This window comes from Bactrocera oleae, chromosome 2 (assembly GCF_042242935.1).
Source record: "Bactrocera oleae isolate idBacOlea1 chromosome 2, idBacOlea1, whole genome shotgun sequence".
NCBI classification, from domain to species: domain Eukaryota; kingdom Metazoa; phylum Arthropoda; class Insecta; order Diptera; family Tephritidae; genus Bactrocera; species Bactrocera oleae.
In genome coordinates this window covers 68,373,965-68,391,699 of record NC_091536.1, presented here as the reverse complement: position 1 = coordinate 68,391,699, position 17,735 = coordinate 68,373,965, and the positions used below count along the sequence as shown (strand labels likewise).

Genomic DNA, 17,735 nt, shown 5'->3' with positions numbered 1-17,735 from the left:
TCGACAACATTGACCAATACGCTAACTAGGATAAGGGCACAACTAACTTCAGACACCCACTGACCGCTGTTCACAGTGGAGCCAACAACACCTTCACCGACCACCGTTATCCATACTTGGCCCCGCCTTACCAAATATATGCCCCGTGTATTAAATAACCGCTACAACAACAACATCATTGGAGTCCGGTTCTACATACATATATCGGCCGAAATTTATTAACTAACCATTACTCCCTTAAATTATTTACAAGCAAATTGTATATTAAACATGTCTCAAATAAAATTCTTTGATTAAAATAAAGGTACTAAGTACATCAAAAATAAGTTTATAATAACTTTAACAAATTTTATTGCAAACAGACATAAGGTACAAAAATGTAAAAGATACGGGGAATCATACAATCGTAATGCAAATAAAGAGTTAATAATAATTAAAGCAATAATTGTAGTTCATCTATCCCAGCTTTCACCAGTTTTTATCAGGATTTAGTTTTCCTTGAATGCAATGCTTTCGATCCATTTCAGGTATGGGTAAACTTTTGTGTAAACACCCGGTGCGTTGGGTTTGGCGCAAAACTTACCAAACGACGTAACGCCAACAATAAACTTCACACATTTCAATTCCGGTAATTCCGCGTGCAATGGTCCGCCGGAATCCCCTTGACACGTATCCTTCCCTCCAGCCATATCACCGACACAAAATTGCTCATTAGTAATACCGTTTAGCAAACGACGTTCTTTGTTATATATTCTTTTACACACATTTTGGTCAATCATGCTCAACTCCACCTTTTGTAGCTTATCGGAACGAGAGCCACGAAATGCGGTGCGTCCCCAACCAGTAGCAACCATAGTTGGTATATCTATATTCGGTAATTGCCAAAGACAACCTGGATGCACTTTCGAGGATATTTTCACACTACTCTCTAATTTTATCAGCGCTATATCATGATAGTGGGAGAATGATTTATATTTCGGATGCAATATAATGACAGCCACGCCAATATCTTGTAATTCGGTTGAGATTTCATTGAGATTAGATGCACCTAGGCGTACCACATCAGGAGGCTTCCTAAAATTAAAGTTTTTTATGAATTCTTTTTAACTCCTTGATCTAATTTTTATAACTTACACGCTTGATGTTGCACAATGTGCGGCAGTGAGCACATACAACTCGCTTATTAGTGTGCCGCCACAACCCCATCTTATATCCTCGCCTATTTGAGACCAACCCAATGCGGCCTAAAAAGCAAAACCGATAAGGAAAGAATTTCAATACACTATATGCTATAATAAGTATTTAATTTAGAGTACCATGTGGGGATATTCACCGTCATTGGTGACCTCGCCGCCTACAATCAACGGCAAACTTGGTACACAGGTTTTCCCAGAAAACTTGCGCGGCAAATCGAATTTGACACCTTCGATAATGTCATTATACTGCTCGCATTCTAAAACCAGATAAAGTAATTTCATAATAAATTCTTTGAACATCTTTTAAAATGAACTCACTTCTTGCGCTGAGGCTTTTGGCTTCGACATGCTTGACAAACAACGGACAACAGATTACTGGTATACTTTGCCGATATGAACATACGTCTAATTTGGAGCGATGCACACGATAATTGTTAACGGCATGTAAGCACTGATAAGCCAAAACGCAGTATCCAGCTCTGCCATCAAAGCTACGACGACAAAATGAACCCTGCGGCCGCGCCACTGAAACACCGATCTCATTTTTTATATTACCGAATAAGCGGTAAGTGTCAGAATCAACAAAAGGAATTGATTGTAATGTAGTCAGTGGTTTACTGGTCGTGACTGGGACCGCCGTATCGGCGCCTTTAGGTACATTATAATAATAGGCGCTGGGCAGATTTGTTTCACGCTTTGGTGGACGTGGTTTCATCTCAAAAATATTAATGCCATTTGGTATTTTTTCGAATATTTTTTTTCCAACACGTCGCGAATCTGTGTACTTGGTGCTACGGTAGTACTGGAAAATTTGCGGCTTTCCAAAAGCTGAAAAAAATTTGTGATTAAAATTACTACTTGCTTTGATAATAGTAAATATGAATAATTACCCGTAATTAAGTTAAAAAGAAAACTCAAGATAAGTAACTTGTCAAAAAATCGCAATCGGAACATTATTTTGCATAAGGTAAAAAATCCAAAGGTGACATCACCAAAAAACAACAAACGTGGGCTGAAAAGGTAAATATTATTTTACCGTTAGTTTTGCATATTTATAAAAGTGAATGTCACGAAAAATGGAAGCAATGACGAAAGAAATAAAAAAAATTATAAAAAGAGTTCATTAACTTGGAACATCGACTTCATTTAAAAAATTTATAAACATTATAATGCAGCTAATAAAAAAAAATTAAGAGACAAATATTTTGAGATTAATTTTATACGATTTTTAGAATGTTTAGAACCGCAATTATATAGATGTTGTAGATTTAAATACATATATATACATAGCTAGGTATTTGTTTCTTCATTGTATTGAATAAAACTTTGCCGCCGTTCCTTTTAAAATCTTTTGAGGTTAGGAATCTATGGATAACACTTTTCTTAAACTTATAAAGGACAACACTTACATTTTAATATATTCCACTTTATTAAGAATGACAACCCTTTTGTTAATTATTAATAACACTTAAGTGCTTATATTGATTAATATTATAGTTTAAATTAAATTTAAAAAGTATTTTTTAGCACTTAAAAAAATTTCTTTACATCAACAACTTGCACTCTAGAACACTAATTTAATACTGTTTCCTGCGTATGTCGTTAAGTATAAGGAAACCCCAAAACGTTTCAAAATATCTCCTTCAAGGACTGTTTACTAACTATTATATTCTGCGCCCGGAAAGCCCATTATATTTGAAATTCCCCTGTTGAAATTCCTGGTTGATTGGCTTATTTTTTTTTTCATAAACATACTTCAAGGTTTTCGGTAATCCCAGCATCAATTTAAGTTTCAAATGCATATAATCGGTCATTGCTTTGTTCGCTTTATTTGACCGTAATGAGGAGCTACCGGAAAAACCGCATTAAACAATATACCGCTTACATACATATAGATACCTGCATTTCGCACATGTGCACTAAGGATCTTTTCCAAACAGGCAGTTTATTTATAGTGAAATTTTCCTAAATTAAAAACAAGAATAAATGGAGGTTATGGGCAATTTTGTGTGACCGCAATATATAATAGTAAACTTTTTTTTGCTCCTTTGTCAAAGGAATAAGCTCTTTTTCAAATGGCATGCCCAGAAAATTACTATACACATCTGTTTCATACCTACTTGAATGAAGGGAACCGTACTTTAAATTTCTTTAAATATTTATGTGATTCCAATTTTGTGTTTCCTTAAGCCAGGATCGAAATACCTTAACAAGAAAGATAAAGAAAGCACTAGAACCTGGGAAAATCTAAAATCTCCGTCTTAACAACTCTGTCGAACAACTTCAATTCTAGCACACCTCAAAGCGGTAAAATTCTTTGAAATGAGGTAAATCTCTGAGAATGTGAAGAAGAAAAGGTAGAGAAGGAAGAAGTTGGAGCAATTCACTTATACTAAAATATACACTGATGGGTATGGAAATAGGACCTTAAGTAGTAAGTATTGAAATAAAATCATCGCCAATGCCAGCTAGCTTAAAAGTGAGCAATCAAAATTATATCATATAAGCAGAGATCGTGTGAATTTCCTTAAAACGGCTTTTTCTTTTAATGAAGCTTTATACCGGAGCCCATCCGAAAGAACGTCAATCAATGAATTTACAAATACTTCTAGCTCAGATATTTCTAAAGTTTGAGGTTTTCACCTCCAAAATTAATACCACCTAATACTTTTTATCTACCTAGGTTCGTAAGGCAGTACTCGTATTACAGTGTCGCTACATGAAATATTTCCGTGCTGAAGAAGTTCACAGTCATACATTTGAGAACATGGGACCTTACTGTTTATTGTTAAGTTTTGCTTTTAGATTTTTCATTGACTATAGAGGCCAAAGGTGCTCCTAATTTTTTTTTTTTTATAAATAATGTAAAGTTTTTTTATAAATAAAAATAAAAACGAATCACATACAATAGCATCTTTTTGTGAATAAAAAATGCAATTAATTGCTTTTTGAGCTCGAGCGTTGATTAAAATTTAGATTTCAAAACGCTGCAGCATTTAGTCTGCCGCTCGATAAGCTAAGCGATGGTTGTAAATAAATGTTGTTTGTATAAATAAAATAATTACAAAACACACGATGAATATTAGAATATTGCTCATCTCATACTTCAGTGTATTGACTATACGCAGTACTGGCGTGTCTGGTTTGCGAAAAACCCGAAAAGTGCACGGACAAGGTCGCAATCCGCATGCCGGTATTCAATCGCCGTCTGGCGATTATGACATACAACCAAACCCATTCTCTACATACAGCAATGGACAAGGCAAAAGCAACGGACATGGAAATAATGGGCGTGGTAATAGTGCTAATAACGGTGGGAATAGCAAAGGTTTGCAGGGTTTCGTTTTGGCCACTGAGTCGGACAACAGTAATACACCGACTGACTGTACAAATCCCAATGGACCTGGTAATGGACATGGACGTGGACATGCTTATGGTCACTGTCGCGGTAGGGGTAATAATAAGTTCGGTCCGAAACCACCGCCACCAGGACTTTACAAACGCTTTGCCGCTATCTATAATAATGTTGAAAGAAAAGTCCATGGTGCGGCTTACGATGAGGCGCTCGAAAATGATGACGTGAATGATGATTTCAATGGAAGATCGATTGTGGCGCCAGGACAATATCCGCACATGGTGAGCGGAATATAAATATTTTTTTGCTGCATAGATTAATGCATTTCATTAGCACGAGATAGCCGCGTCAAACCGGTTTCACTTTTGCCTCGCGCTAATCACATTGAAGGTCGAAATTGAGGTCAAAGCCATGCATTCAAGAAAATTTCAATGGATCCATATCAATATATATATATGTATATATTAGAACTTTAATTGATTAATTAGCGCTGTTAACGAGCATTATTAAATAATAATACAAACATTTTCTTTTTATAATGCAGGCCGCCTTAGGTTTCCGCTCCTTCGCCGACAGCTACGAGTACAAATGTGGTGGCAGTTTAATTAATGAGTTGTTCGTTTTAACAGTAGCACACTGTTGCTATCACAGCGGGTAAGACTTACATACATGTATACTTTAATACTAATATAAAACAGTTAAACAAAAAAAATTACGATAAAGTAATTAAATACTTCTTTTTACGACATTCAATTCCTTCATCTCAAAGCCAACAGCCCGAGACCGTTAAAGTGGGCGACATCAATCTGAAAAACGTTGACTTCGATGAAGTATTCCAAGTGCGTCCCATTGCCGAAGTGCAGGTGCATCCTTTGTACAACTCCTCGTATTACTATCACGACATAGCACTGATACGCTTAGCGCAGCCCGTGGTGTAAGACCGTTAATCGCAAGAAGTTGCTTTTTTTATATCTCAAACACATACGAAATATTTTACAGCTACACGAATTTTGTGCGGCCAATACGCTTGTGGGTTAGTGACGATATTCCTTATAATAAACTTCATGCAATGGGTTACGGTTCGACCGCTTTCGCGAAGGCTCCCACAAATATCTTGACCGAGCTGGAGTTGTCCATTGTGCCCTTGCTGCAATGCAACCAAGTTCTGCCTTCGGACTCTGGGGTACCGGAGGGAGTACTGGATTCACAGATTTGTGCTAAGGACTACGAGCGGAATCGTGATACATGTCAGGTAAGTAGCTTATTGGGATTTTTTGTTTTTTTGTTAAAGAAATATTTAGTTGTTGTAATAGCATCATGAAATGTTGATGTGCTGATAGTCCCTGAACGTCAGCACCTTAACAACCAGGAACATAAAGAAGAATATATTGCTTCTTCGTTCTCTATATGGAACATACTTAGTACAACATAGTACTGATTGACGATAGTTTTTAATTTAATTTAAATTAGCGTCAATGCTCATAGTAAAACGATCCAAACCAAGAATGATAGAGTACTAGATTTTGACATAGTAACTGCTTTATAAAACCGCATTCGGGGCTTTACATTTTCTTGGCTTGGTTTTATAAGTATGTAATTAGACTACAGCCGTATCTTCATCGTAATACGTATATAAAGAGTCCATTTACGATGGTAGAGATGGTCGGCGCTTATGGCGGAATTTATACCGAAAATCTTGGCATTTCTCCTATACCTAACCGCTTATATAATATATAAAATATGTCGTTCAATATATCAAATATCTAAAAGTATTGATGTATATTATCTAGACATACTATACCCATTTATGTAACTATTTATACTCCGTAAATCTAACAAGAGAAGTACAAATGTTCAGCTGCTTTCAGACTTTCCCTACTGGTTTTGATTGAATCTATTTGAAAAACATTACTCAGAGCATCCGAGTAGTTCATATCGTCGACATACTGCTAATCTTGAGATAATGCCAAATCTCCATTTGTTGATTGAAAAAGGAGGCGCAGGAGCAACTAACCGCACTTAAACCATCATTAGGTTTATTGTGCTCAAACAGCCATTCGGTGTTTAGCCACGAGGTGTCCTTTGATTTCAATCAAACGCTATCGATTTTTATATTTTTCAGTTCTATGCCGTTCGTTTATTTACACGATTACTGCTGAACTGCGGTATATTCAGCATGTTTTTTAAGTACAAGTATTTATTCACTCCCCATATAACAGTTTTGTCAAAAAACTACCAAATGTATGATAAGTCAATAACTAAACGCGTTAGAGACATTAACAGACGCCACATCCGACGTGGTACAAGAGAGTTTTATAGGAGCAGGTGTCAAAATTGGACGATAGGTGTGACATCGCCCACATTTAGGTGAAATCACATATCTCAGGACCTACTCGACCAATTTCAACCGAATTAAAATATAACATAATTTTGACATTCCCATGTTACGGTGCGAAAATGGGTGAAATCGAACTAGAACCACGCCTACTTCCCATATAACACAATTTTAAATTTCATCTGATTGTTTCACTTTCCAGTATATATCGAGATAAATCTTTACATAAATAGTGACTTTAAGATGTGCCTCCTTACGATTAAACATTTGAAAAATCGGGTAACAACCGTTTAAGGCCCCTGTTACCGAATATGTGGAGCCCAGTTCTAATTACGAACTTTTTATTGAAAATATCGGTAAATCTGTGAGATATATTATGGAAATTCGGAATAAATCCTTTTCTGATAATAGCATATATGTAAACCAAAAATGTTTAATCGGTTCAATACTTTCATTAGCCCACATATACCTAATATAAAGATTTTGCAATTTCCGTTTGACTTTATACCGCATATATCGGCAAATATTTGGATTATCTTTATAAAAATGAGGGAGCGTGTTTTTCTAATAACGGTATATATTTTTGCACAAAATAGATAAAAACGTGTATATGTAACTAATATCAGGATTTTCAAACATCCGGTTGACTCACCAATGGTATATGAGGTATCTTAGTGAGACTCAGTGATCATCTTTTTCTATTAATAATATGTGGTAATACCAAAAATAGATAAAATCGAGTCAATACTGTCCCTGTCTCCCATATACTTAATATAAGATAAGATGATTTCCGGCTTTCCACCTGACTTTAAACCGTTTAGGTTGGTCAAAATGTGTGATATTTTAATGAAATTAAGTGGACATGCTTTCTTAAAAATTATGTGGTTTAGCACTGAATATGTATGGAATTGGTATACCTTAATCCAAACCTCATATTCCTAATATAATCAATTCCGATCTTCTGGTTGACCTTTTGTACATCTAAACTTATGCAATATATTGATTAAATTTAGTATCTTCAGTTAAGTATACATATATATCATATTTCTATTTGAGGATGATTTTAATATAATTTTCGCTGACGGGAAGTCATATATAATTATTAAACTATGTTAGTATATCGTTTGCAACATTTCTTAAAATAAAGTTTTGCCAACACCTGAAGTTATTTCGGTTACACCCGAACTTAGTTTTCCAAAACTCCTTTTTTGTTTTCCAATATTTGCAGGGAGATTCTGGCGGACCACTGCAATTGAACCTAATGCGTAAAAATAGGAAGCATTTTCGCTACTATTTAATCGGAATGACCTCGTATGGCGAGTTTTGTCGCAGCGCATATCCGGGAGTTTACACGCGTGTTTCGTCGTATATTGAATGGATCACATCGGTTGTTTGGCCAGATGACTACGACAGTTATTTTCCAGAACAATTACAATAGTTGGGCAACGACATGCAGCAAATATGAGTAAACATTTTCTTTAATCAATGTTACTAAGGAAATGTACAGTTGTTTATTAAGTCAATACAAGTAATTTTTTAGATCATGTTTTAACGCTGCTGTTTCTGATTTGGAATCATTATAAATTTATTTTTGCAAATGGGTGGGAAAGGCAAGAAAAAACGTAATAGCAAAGATTCCTCTTCCAGCAATAACGGTAACGGGGAGGAGGGGGAGAAGAAAAAAGATGGTAAGAAGAAGAGCAGCGGCAGCAAATCGCTGGGTTGTGACATCTTCAATGATGTAGCCATGGAGAATGCCTACTATGTGTGTCACAATGTGCAGGTAAATATAAATATACGAGTGCGTTCCGATAAATACTTAGCTCACATGGCAACAATACAGACGGACATGTCTGCTTATTTTAGAAAAATGTTCGATTCTTGTTTTTGGAAGGGAAATCGAGCTATGAAATCAAAAAGCGTTTGGATCATCTATACAGTGAATATTCTTTAATGGCGGCTGTCAAAAATTAGCTTACGTGGTCAAATGTCGGTTTTTGAAGTGTCACACACAGACAGGCTACCCTGATGGAAGGTACATTAGATAGTTGAGACAATAGGTGCCGGAAAGGGGTTATTTCCTTAAGGGTTATAATGGGCGTAAGAACGCTATCGGCTCGATTAGTGCCGTGTTTGTCCACTCCTAATAACGATCGAAAGCGAGAGGCCCCATAGAAAACAATGTTTGAAGCTATTTGAGTGCAATCCGAAGGAGTACCTGCATCTTTTCGTAACCGTAGACGAAACAGGTATCCATTGATACCAACCAGAGACCAAGTAACAGTCGAAGCAGTGGGTTTCACCTGACAAACTTGCTCCGAAGAGTGTGGAGATTGTTTTATCGGCGAGAATGGTGACGGGCACCGTTTTCTGGGATTCACAAGATATCATCGACTACTTGGGAAATGGTACTGAACTTTTGAGCCGATTCGGCGCCGAATCGCAGAAAAAATTACCCTTACTACGCAGACAAGCAAAATCTGTATTTTCTGATAGGTGTTCTGATGTGGTTTAAACTAAAACGAAACTATTGAAAATGGTTGAGAATCGTAATTTTTCCAAAATTACCGTTTTGCTATTGTAGACTAACGACCTTTCGGAACGCCTTCGTATGTATGTTCGTATGTGGCTTACTACAGAAGAATTAGTATATTAGACGGTATTAATCAAAGTAGATATTATTGATTAATATTGTATTAAATTTTACTTTTATTTTAGGATTTACTCAAAACACGTGGTTTTGCTTGGCCCGATGGACAAAAGAAGAAGAAAAAGGGCAAACGTTAAAGACTTATTTATACATAAGTATATTTTTAGTGAATCTATGTTAAACGAACTAAAAAAACATTTATTTTATTATTAAAATGTATTAATTTAAGCTTCCAAGCCTCTAGTTTTGAGGGCTATAATTTAACGGCGACCATACATATGTATGTATGTATATATAAACATACCTACCAAAAGATATTGTTGTTGTACACACAATGTCTACAACTTTTAGCACCGACAGCCGTTTGCTGTCTGCCGACGCAAAATGCTCCCACACCGCCCACTCAAAGCCAACAAAAAAACAAACAACGAAAATTAAATGAAATTCTATTTTTATGTCAGAAAAGTCATCAATACATTCATTTACTTTTGATATCGAAATTTTAATAAACAAAATTCAAAAGCACTGTTCTAGAAGAATTTCTTTTCCACAAACAAAACAAAATTAACATTTCCAACAACGCTATTATTATTGAGAATTTTTCCACAATCAATTGGCCGAAAGCATAACGTTCACTTTCGTTCACAACAACTTCCAAACGTAAACAACACTTTTCACAATTCGTACGCTCGTAGCTGCTCAAGCGCATGCGCACAGAGATTCGTCTACGCTACGAGATAAACGCAAAAAAGCGACTTCGTGAATGCCAAAAACAAAGAAATCACAAATATTCGGCCAATTTGAAAAATAGCAATAAAGCGCAAAAGCATAAAATCGAGTGTGGCGGCAGGAAAAGCCAACAGTTTGCCGGCGCGTTTGAAAGCGAGCATTTGTATTCAATTCAATTTCAAAAGTCAAAGAACTAAGTGACCAATCTAACTGCAAACATACCCATATACATACTTGTATCTTCATAATTGCCGGAGAAAGTGCCGAGTGCAATACGAATAATATAAAAATAAAATAAAAAAGGATTGCATTGCATTTATTTTTAGTGCAATCAAGTAAACATTTGAAAAATCAAGCGAAAAAATGGGTAAGGCACCAGCGATCGGTATTGATTTGGGCACCACCTACTCCTGCGTGGGCGTTTGGCAAAATAACAAAGTCGAAATAATCGCCAACGATCAGGGCAATCGCACCACACCCAGTTATGTTGCGTTCAACGATACGGAACGTTTGATCGGCGATGCAGCCAAGAATCAGGTGGGTACAAAAACACGCACACTCATACATGCATTAAAAAATATGAAAATAGAGTGCAAAATAAAAAAAATTTCCCAGAATATGAATTTAATCGTGATAATACTTTATTAGGCAACAATTTTTCAAAGGATTTTGTTTTACTTGCAATTGATTAAGAACACTTTTGGTGTAGTTGAGTATGAAAAGACAATTGAAAGTCATTGAAGAATTTGTGTGAATGAAAAACTTAACAGGGGTGCAAAGTGCTTTTCTATAAGAGAGGACGTAATAGAATTGAATGAGTCATTTTGTATTTAAACCTAGTCTCCAAAAATTTTTTGCAATACGAACTCTGTAGTCTGTCCGTATATAAATATTGTATTTTCATAGCTAATAGTGCAACTTAAAATTTCAAAAAACTTGTTTATAAAAAGAAAATTTTAATAAAAATTCAGGTAACTAAAATTATGATAGATTCGGTTCCTTGAGCGAAGAAGAAATGGTCGCGTTTACTTGACAACTACTTTAAATTAGTTTCTTTAAACTCGCCTTTAATCTACGAAGCTTCACAAACTCTTAAACAGTGGCACCACAATAAAATTTCTTGATCTTGAAGAAAAGGATTGTATAACAGGTAGCGGCAGACTCTCCGTAAATATCACACTTTAACATCACTATAACTTTACGGTTAATCCGTAAATGACATAGATTAGTGCTGTAAAAGTACATAAATTTTCGTTTATTATGATAACTCGATAAGCCTTTCGACTACCCTTACGTAATAATACAGACGTAAGTTTGATAAATTCAAGGTGGAAAACAGGTGCTATTCCTCCTTTTTTGGTAAACAATTTTTTCAAAATTATGACTTACAGTTTTGTAGAGCTAAAGTTCCCTTGATTGGATTTTTTGGAAGATAGCTGAGCTATAAGCCATTGATAAGCATACTCTTTTCTTAGCGAGCTTTCAAGAGGCTATCTATGAAAACAGACTTACACAATCTAATCCCGGAGATATACGTAATTTATTATCTTCCTTGATGCTTAGTGATCCAGAATTTTTTACTGAAAAAAGTAGGTCTTATTCTAACTATGTTGTGACAATAGGGATACCTCGTGCCTTAGAGGGACATAAGAACATGCCTTACGAATTGAATGAAGCTAATACGGGTGGTCCATCATTTTCTCGGCCATAATAAAACTAAAATAGGATGATGGGAAAAGAAATTACGAAAATTTCGGCCCGTTATTTTTTTGGAGCGCGTGTTAAATAAAAATAAATTGACCTTGGGTGTAGTGAACGACGCAAAACCGTATACCGTATTAGCTGATACGACCTATCTTATGAGGGCGCAGTGTAAATGAACAGTTACGACTCGCAAAAATGGCATTATTCCCGTAGAAACGAGTCCACTGATTACAATGGCAACATTGCTCAAATGGGAACAAAAGAGTACAACTGATTTCTAAGTGTACACTACGGGCATATGTTAACTTTTCACAAATTATCATATATCCTCTCTATGCATGAGATATCTGCAGGCTCGACTTGGTAAGCTCTCTTCGATCGACTTGGATCAATCCAAACATAAATAAATCGATTTCCCTAATTTTCTATTCTACAGGCATCATCCAACAAAGAAAGTAAAATCTATACAGTTACAATGATAAAAAGAATTCGTTCTGTTTTTAGTAGAATCCTAATAAGAAAAGTATATTTGACAATTTTTTTATTTATTTGTTATTTTGAATTATTAAATAATCGCATCGCAGCGAGTTTGATCTGAATGCCTCCAATATTTATGTTAAATGTTACTTATCTACAACTGCTTAACAAGCTCTACAAACAAACATAAATGAGTCAAAATCGGTAAAGAATATATTCGCACTTGTCTCTTGCATCATGGCCAGCCAAAATCGTATGTTAATTGTTAATTTGTAAAATTTTATTAGTTTTCACACCAAATGTGTAATTTATGATTTCATAAATAAGTATGAATGGAAACTGCCAAAAAATTAAACATCAAAACAAAAAGAAAATGCACAAACAATGCGTTAGAATAATATCGCGCTTTGACAAGCTGTCACTATACGTTTTTCAGTTGACATTTCATCAAAGCACAACCAAAAATGCAATTTGTGCAACAACGTTTTTCTTGACCCTACACTTTACGGGCAAAACATAGTGCTGGGAATTGCAACGTGCACCCGCTGACGATTGCTTGTATTCTCATTGGAATTCTTCAAATTACGGCACACACACTTGTCATCGCCCAGACGCGCTGTACGCCAAATTTGATGAACCGCCATACTTACCACATTTGTGCGAACATACTCGCATACACGTGTATGTACATACGTAGGTGAAAAGGTGTAGTAAGTTTGTAAATACCAGCTCGTACATACATTTATGTCGGATTAGGTGCCGTCACTCATTATTTTTACAATAGACCATACCCGTAATGATCGCCGGCGACAAGCACCCAGTCGCTCGGAATGCCTTTATATGGATCTGACTGGTCCACTCTCCGACATTTACTACCATTTCGATACATGACATGAGTCGTCGACACCTGTTCAGCAGCCATAAATATGAAAGCATTCGTCATGCATTCAGAAAATACCTAATACACAATGTTTATATGTATGTATATGTGGTCATGTAAATATATATAATATATAAATTTGCCTTTTTTATTACCCCCATTACCGATGTTGACGAAGTCAGAGCGATGTTGTGGGAATGGTGTGAATTTTGGCAATCGTGTGGGTGTTTGCGGGTTGCAGCATCATTTAAGTTATATACAATGCATAATTACATACATACTATATACACAAACACTTATGATTGTACATACTATTTACATACATAAATTCATAAGTCACGTCGCGTGGAATGTTCTGGTTTAGTGGCACAGTGTAGAGGACGTGTGCTTCCAAGTTGTTTTGTTTCAAAAATAGCATTCGCTGCAATGAATCGATGTTTTTATGTTTCATTTCTAAAAATGTTTATAATTGTTGGCTATTTTTAGCAATGGAAAAGGAAATGAAATAATAATTTGGCAAATATTTTATTATATTGTTAGAGAGTAAGTTGCAAATATCATAAAATATTTAAGATAAATTCGTATATAAAATATTTTAAACTTATATTTTATATGTACGACAGTTTGCTCTTTAACAGTTAGCAGATTTTTTTTTTCAAAGAGAATATTGATATGAGACACAGTGAGCTAGCGCAATACCCACTTTTCAGACTATTATAGTGATATTTTTCGAGGGTTCATTCACGATCAACCTTATTTTATGGTTACCCAAATCATTCTGTAATAGCCTTTCTTGGATGTCCAGCGGGTTTTTCGTCTTCGCTGTTAATATGATCTATACAGAATTAGCAACCCACTAACAAGTGATTGTTTCAATTGGCCAAAGATCGGATAACACTTATTCCGTAAATTTGTGTTCTCGCCGAAAATTCTCTTTAAAACCAAGTCAAACTTTAGAAGCAAAACATCATATAGCGTCTTACAATACCTGAAATGGTTAAACTGGCAATATATAGCCGTCCTCGTATATGATGTGTCAATATTTATAATCAAAAATAATTGAAATTAAGATTATAATATTTTTATTGTGTATAGGATTTGGGATTTGGTGCATACGAGGGTTATTCTATTTTCTTGAGGGCGTCTTCATTTGCAATGAATTAATTTTCGGCTTTCCGCTGGGTCGTAGTAGCGATAAAATCCTAGCATTGTGCCATAGTCTTGAAGAACCTCTTAAAGAATTCGACCTTGACAATTTCTCAATGTTCCTTTTAAGTATGAGATGGCAAACTTGGCATAAAAGCCTTATAAGGTTCATGAATTTTACATGAATGGAAGCGGAATTCTTCGCAATTAATTCTGAAAGCCTGCAAACATTTCTTAAGAAATCAATTTTTCCAGACAAAATCTTTTTAAACTTTAGCCGCGTTAAGATCTGTAAGTTATCATTTATAAGTATTAAACCCTTCCCCGTATTTAAAATAATCTACAAGTTTTTTGCTTCAAACAACAAGTTGTTGTTTAAACCGGCTTTATTTTCTATTTTAAATTCATTTTACCGTAAACAACTTATAACATATTTCACATATTTCTTAGGTCGCCATGAACGCCAAAAACACAGTATTTGATGCCAAGCGTCTGATAGGTCGCCGTTTCGATGATGCAAAAATACAGGAGGATATGAAGCACTGGCCTTTCAAAGTGGTCAACGACTGTGGCAAACCTAAAATCGAAATCGAGTTCAAAGGCGAACTAAAACGTTTCGCGCCGGAAGAAGTCAGTTCGATGGTTTTGACTAAGATGCGTGAAATCGCCGAGGTCTATCTGGGCGGCAAGGTTACCGATGCCGTTATTACAGTGCCCGCTTACTTTAATGATAGTCAACGTCAGGCCACCAAAGATGCCGGTTCGATTGCTGGTCTCAATGTGTTGCGCATCATTAACGAGCCCACAGCCGCTGCTTTGGCATACGGTTTGGATAAGAACTTGAAAGGTGAAAAAAATGTGCTCATCTTTGATTTGGGCGGTGGTACTTTCGATGTCTCCATATTGTCCATCGATGAGGGCTCGCTCTTTGAGGTCAAATCGACAGCTGGTGATACACATTTAGGTGGTGAAGATTTCGATAATCGACTTGTCAATCACTTCGTTGAGGAATTCAAACGCAAACACAAACGCGATTTGTCCTCCAATGTGCGCGCCTTGCGACGTCTGCGTACCGCCTGTGAGCGCGCCAAACGTACCCTATCCAGCAGCACAGAGGCTTCCATTGAAATCGATGCTTTGCATGAGGGTATTGATTTCTATTCGAAAATCAGTCGCGCACGTTTCGAAGAGCTTAACATGGACTTGTTCCGTTCGACTCTGCAGCCAGTTGAGCGTGCGCTGAACGACGCTAAAATGGACAAAGCCGCCATACACGACGTAGTGCTGGTGGGCGGTTCTACACGCATTCCGAAAATACAAAAGATGCTGCAAGACTTTTTTGGTGGCAAACAGCTGAACTTGTCCATCAATCCCGACGAGGCTGTGGCATATGGCGCTGCCGTGCAAGCTGCCATTCTCACAGGCGTGGGTAGTTCACAAATTCAGGATGTCCTACTGGTTGATGTAACGCCGCTTTCATTGGGTATCGAAACTGCCGGTGGTGTGATGACTAAACTAATTGAACGCAATGCTCGCATTCCATGCAAACAACAACAAACCTTTACTACATACAGCGATAATCAGAATGCTGTCACAATTCAAGTGTACGAAGGTGAACGTGCCATGACTAAGGACAACAATCTTTTGGGTACATTCAATTTGACTGGCATACCGCCAGCACCACGTGGTGTGCCCAAAATTGAGGTGACCTTTGACCTTAATGCTGATGGCATATTACATGTATCCGCTAAGGACAACAGCACTGGTAAATCGGAGAAGATTACAATTACTAATGATAAGGGACGTCTGTCCAAGGCAGAAATCGATCGTATGTTGTCGGATGCCGAACGTTATAAGGATGAGGATGAGAAACAGAAGCAGCGCATTCAGTCTAGGAATGCTTTGGAGAGCTACATCTTTAGCTGCAAGCAGGTAAGTCAAATAATAACCTAAAGTAAATTTCGAGCTAAGTCGGTTTTGCCATGCCCTTCAGTCCGTCTGTGCAGATTCAAATTGTCTTCCCTGGTCCGTTTTTACTCTTATCGGTACTCCAAATCTCGCGATCCAATGTATGTAGAAATAAAAAGCAATTGTTTCTGTCGTCATATCTTCGAGCGGGTATGCCTCTAACCAGCGGGAATAACGATCCACTATTGTCAAGCAGTATCGATATCCCTTGCAAGGTGGCAATGGTCCGACGATATCCATGTTGATGTGGTCAAATCGTTGATCCGGTAAAATGAATATTGATATGGATGTTGCACCTCATCCTCCTCCATATAACAATTTGCGTTCTACGACTTAAACAATGTCCTTTAAGGACACCTACTATTACGGCAAGATGAAATTTGCTAAGGGCAAGTAGTTAAAAAAGGATCTTGCAGTCGTACAGGAGCGGGTCATTGACCAGCGTCTTCTAAGATAACGCGAGGTCCATTGGTTCAGCGCTAGAACGCAAGATGCCAATGGTCCGATTGCGACTTTAACAGCAGTCACTTCTGCCTGAAAGGCACTACAGGGGCCCGGTAGCTTAAATCTAAGATTGACGGAGGGCTCCTTATAGAAAACTCCCCTCAAACCTTCCATCCTAGCTTCGACCCACTAAAAAATTCGATCTAAAAATAATTTATTATTTTTGCAGGCCATTGAGGATGCCCCCGCTGGACGTCTGACAGACGCCGATAAATCAACGGTACGCGATAAATGCATCTCAGAGATGTCTTGGTTGGATGCCAATACACTCGCTGAAAAGGACGAGTTCGACGATCATCTGAAGGAGTGTCAACGAGTTTGCGGCCCTGTAATGGCGAAGATGCACGGAGGCACTGGTGGTGGTGATGCAGGTGCTGCTAAGGGAGCACAGGGGGGACGTGCTGGCGGACCGACTGTCGAGGAAGTCGATTAATTTAGCAATAAATTACCAACATTTCATACTAAACTTTACACATACTTTAAATTTCACTTTCAATTTGAATTATTTATTCGTACATTTTCTAAATCGGACAATTATAAATATATATCTACATAAATTTGTTTTCTTTTTACCTTTAAAACATGCACTTATGTATGTATTATACCTATAAATATTAAACTAATATATTATATAAATACCAAGCGGAGTTCGTTTAGTTCTTTCCTTTCTTGACTTCTACTTTGTCGAGTTTACTTACCGCTTCGTCGACTTATAAATAGTGTATATTCAGATTCGAATTCGAATTTTATTAATACTTTTTTATTTCCTCGTGGAATTGTAATGACGTACT

General features: G+C 36.7%; 4 protein-coding genes and 1 long non-coding RNA gene across 6 annotated transcripts; 4 read left to right on the top strand and 1 right to left on the bottom strand.

Moving 5' to 3' along the window:
• Positions 1 to 323: 323 nt before the first annotated feature.
• On the bottom strand, positions 324 to 2,753 carry snk (snake). Of its 2 annotated transcripts, XM_014234430.3 has the most exons (6): positions 2,606 to 2,753; positions 2,087 to 2,208; positions 1,515 to 2,024; positions 1,317 to 1,453; positions 1,135 to 1,244; positions 324 to 1,074 (listed from the first exon to the last, which is right to left on the bottom strand). In XM_014234430.3, exons 2-6 carry the CDS (start codon positions 2,148 to 2,150, stop codon positions 489 to 491), a joined length of 1,407 nt encoding a protein of 468 aa, XP_014089905.3. In that variant the 5' UTR covers positions 2,151 to 2,208; positions 2,606 to 2,753; the 3' UTR covers positions 324 to 488. The 2 variants fall into 2 exon arrangements, with proteins under 2 accessions (XP_014089905.3, XP_069961670.1); XM_070105569.1 differs by lacking the exon at positions 2,087 to 2,208 and having other exon boundaries at positions 2,606 to 2,752.
• A 1,430-nt stretch (positions 2,754 to 4,183) lies between these two features.
• Positions 4,184 to 8,438, top strand: LOC118679707 (serine protease persephone). Its single transcript, XM_070105570.1, has 5 exons — positions 4,184 to 4,832; positions 5,096 to 5,205; positions 5,321 to 5,485; positions 5,551 to 5,803; positions 8,115 to 8,438. Exons 1-5 carry the CDS (start codon positions 4,272 to 4,274, stop codon positions 8,322 to 8,324), a joined length of 1,299 nt encoding a protein of 432 aa, XP_069961671.1. The 5' UTR covers positions 4,184 to 4,271; the 3' UTR covers positions 8,325 to 8,438.
• A 45-nt stretch (positions 8,439 to 8,483) lies between these two features.
• Positions 8,484 to 10,061, top strand: LOC106617301 (small lysine-rich protein 1). The gene is made up of 2 exons (XM_014234398.3): positions 8,484 to 8,669; positions 9,605 to 10,061. Exons 1-2 carry the CDS (start codon positions 8,484 to 8,486, stop codon positions 9,671 to 9,673), a joined length of 255 nt encoding a protein of 84 aa, XP_014089873.1. The 3' UTR covers positions 9,674 to 10,061.
• A 30-nt stretch (positions 10,062 to 10,091) lies between these two features.
• On the top strand, positions 10,092 to 17,591 carry LOC106617300 (Heat shock protein 70 cognate 2). Its single transcript, XM_014234392.3, has 3 exons — positions 10,092 to 10,802; positions 14,923 to 16,404; positions 17,114 to 17,591. Exons 1-3 carry the CDS (start codon positions 10,629 to 10,631, stop codon positions 17,375 to 17,377), a joined length of 1,920 nt encoding a protein of 639 aa, XP_014089867.2. The 5' UTR covers positions 10,092 to 10,628; the 3' UTR covers positions 17,378 to 17,591.
• On the top strand, positions 13,158 to 13,761 carry LOC138855734 (uncharacterized). Its single transcript, XR_011394807.1, has 2 exons — positions 13,158 to 13,424; positions 13,505 to 13,761. It is a non-coding gene; the product is annotated as an uncharacterized lncRNA (long non-coding RNA).
• Positions 17,592 to 17,735: the final 144 nt, after the last annotated feature.

Bases quoted from the DNA above. Each gene is read 5' to 3' on its own strand.
- LOC118679707 (XM_070105570.1), top strand. From the start codon at position 4,272: ATGAATATTAGAATATTGCTCATCTCATACTTCAGTGTATTGACTATA. The intron at 5,206-5,320 runs GTAAGACTTACA...TTCATCTCAAAG, and splicing joins CACTGTTGCTATCACAGCGG to CCAACAGCCCGAGACCGTTA. The intron at 5,486-5,550 runs GTAAGACCGTTA...AATATTTTACAG, and splicing joins CGCTTAGCGCAGCCCGTGGT to CTACACGAATTTTGTGCGGC.
- snk (XM_014234430.3), bottom strand. From the start codon at position 2,150: ATGTTCCGATTGCGATTTTTTGACAAGTTACTTATCTTGAGTTTTCTT. The intron at 1,454-1,514 runs GTGAGTTCATTT...ATCTGGTTTTAG, and splicing joins CAAAAGCCTCAGCGCAAGAA to AATGCGAGCAGTATAATGAC. The intron at 1,245-1,316 runs GTACTCTAAATT...TTTGCTTTTTAG, and splicing joins ACGGTGAATATCCCCACATG to GCCGCATTGGGTTGGTCTCA.
- LOC106617301 (XM_014234398.3), top strand. From the start codon at position 8,484: ATGGGTGGGAAAGGCAAGAAAAAACGTAATAGCAAAGATTCCTCTTCC. The intron at 8,670-9,604 runs GTAAATATAAAT...CTTTTATTTTAG, and splicing joins ATGTGTGTCACAATGTGCAG to GATTTACTCAAAACACGTGG.
- LOC106617300 (XM_014234392.3), top strand. From the start codon at position 10,629: ATGGGTAAGGCACCAGCGATCGGTATTGATTTGGGCACCACCTACTCC. The intron at 10,803-14,922 runs GTGGGTACAAAA...CATATTTCTTAG, and splicing joins GCGATGCAGCCAAGAATCAG to GTCGCCATGAACGCCAAAAA. The intron at 16,405-17,113 runs GTAAGTCAAATA...TTATTTTTGCAG, and splicing joins ACATCTTTAGCTGCAAGCAG to GCCATTGAGGATGCCCCCGC.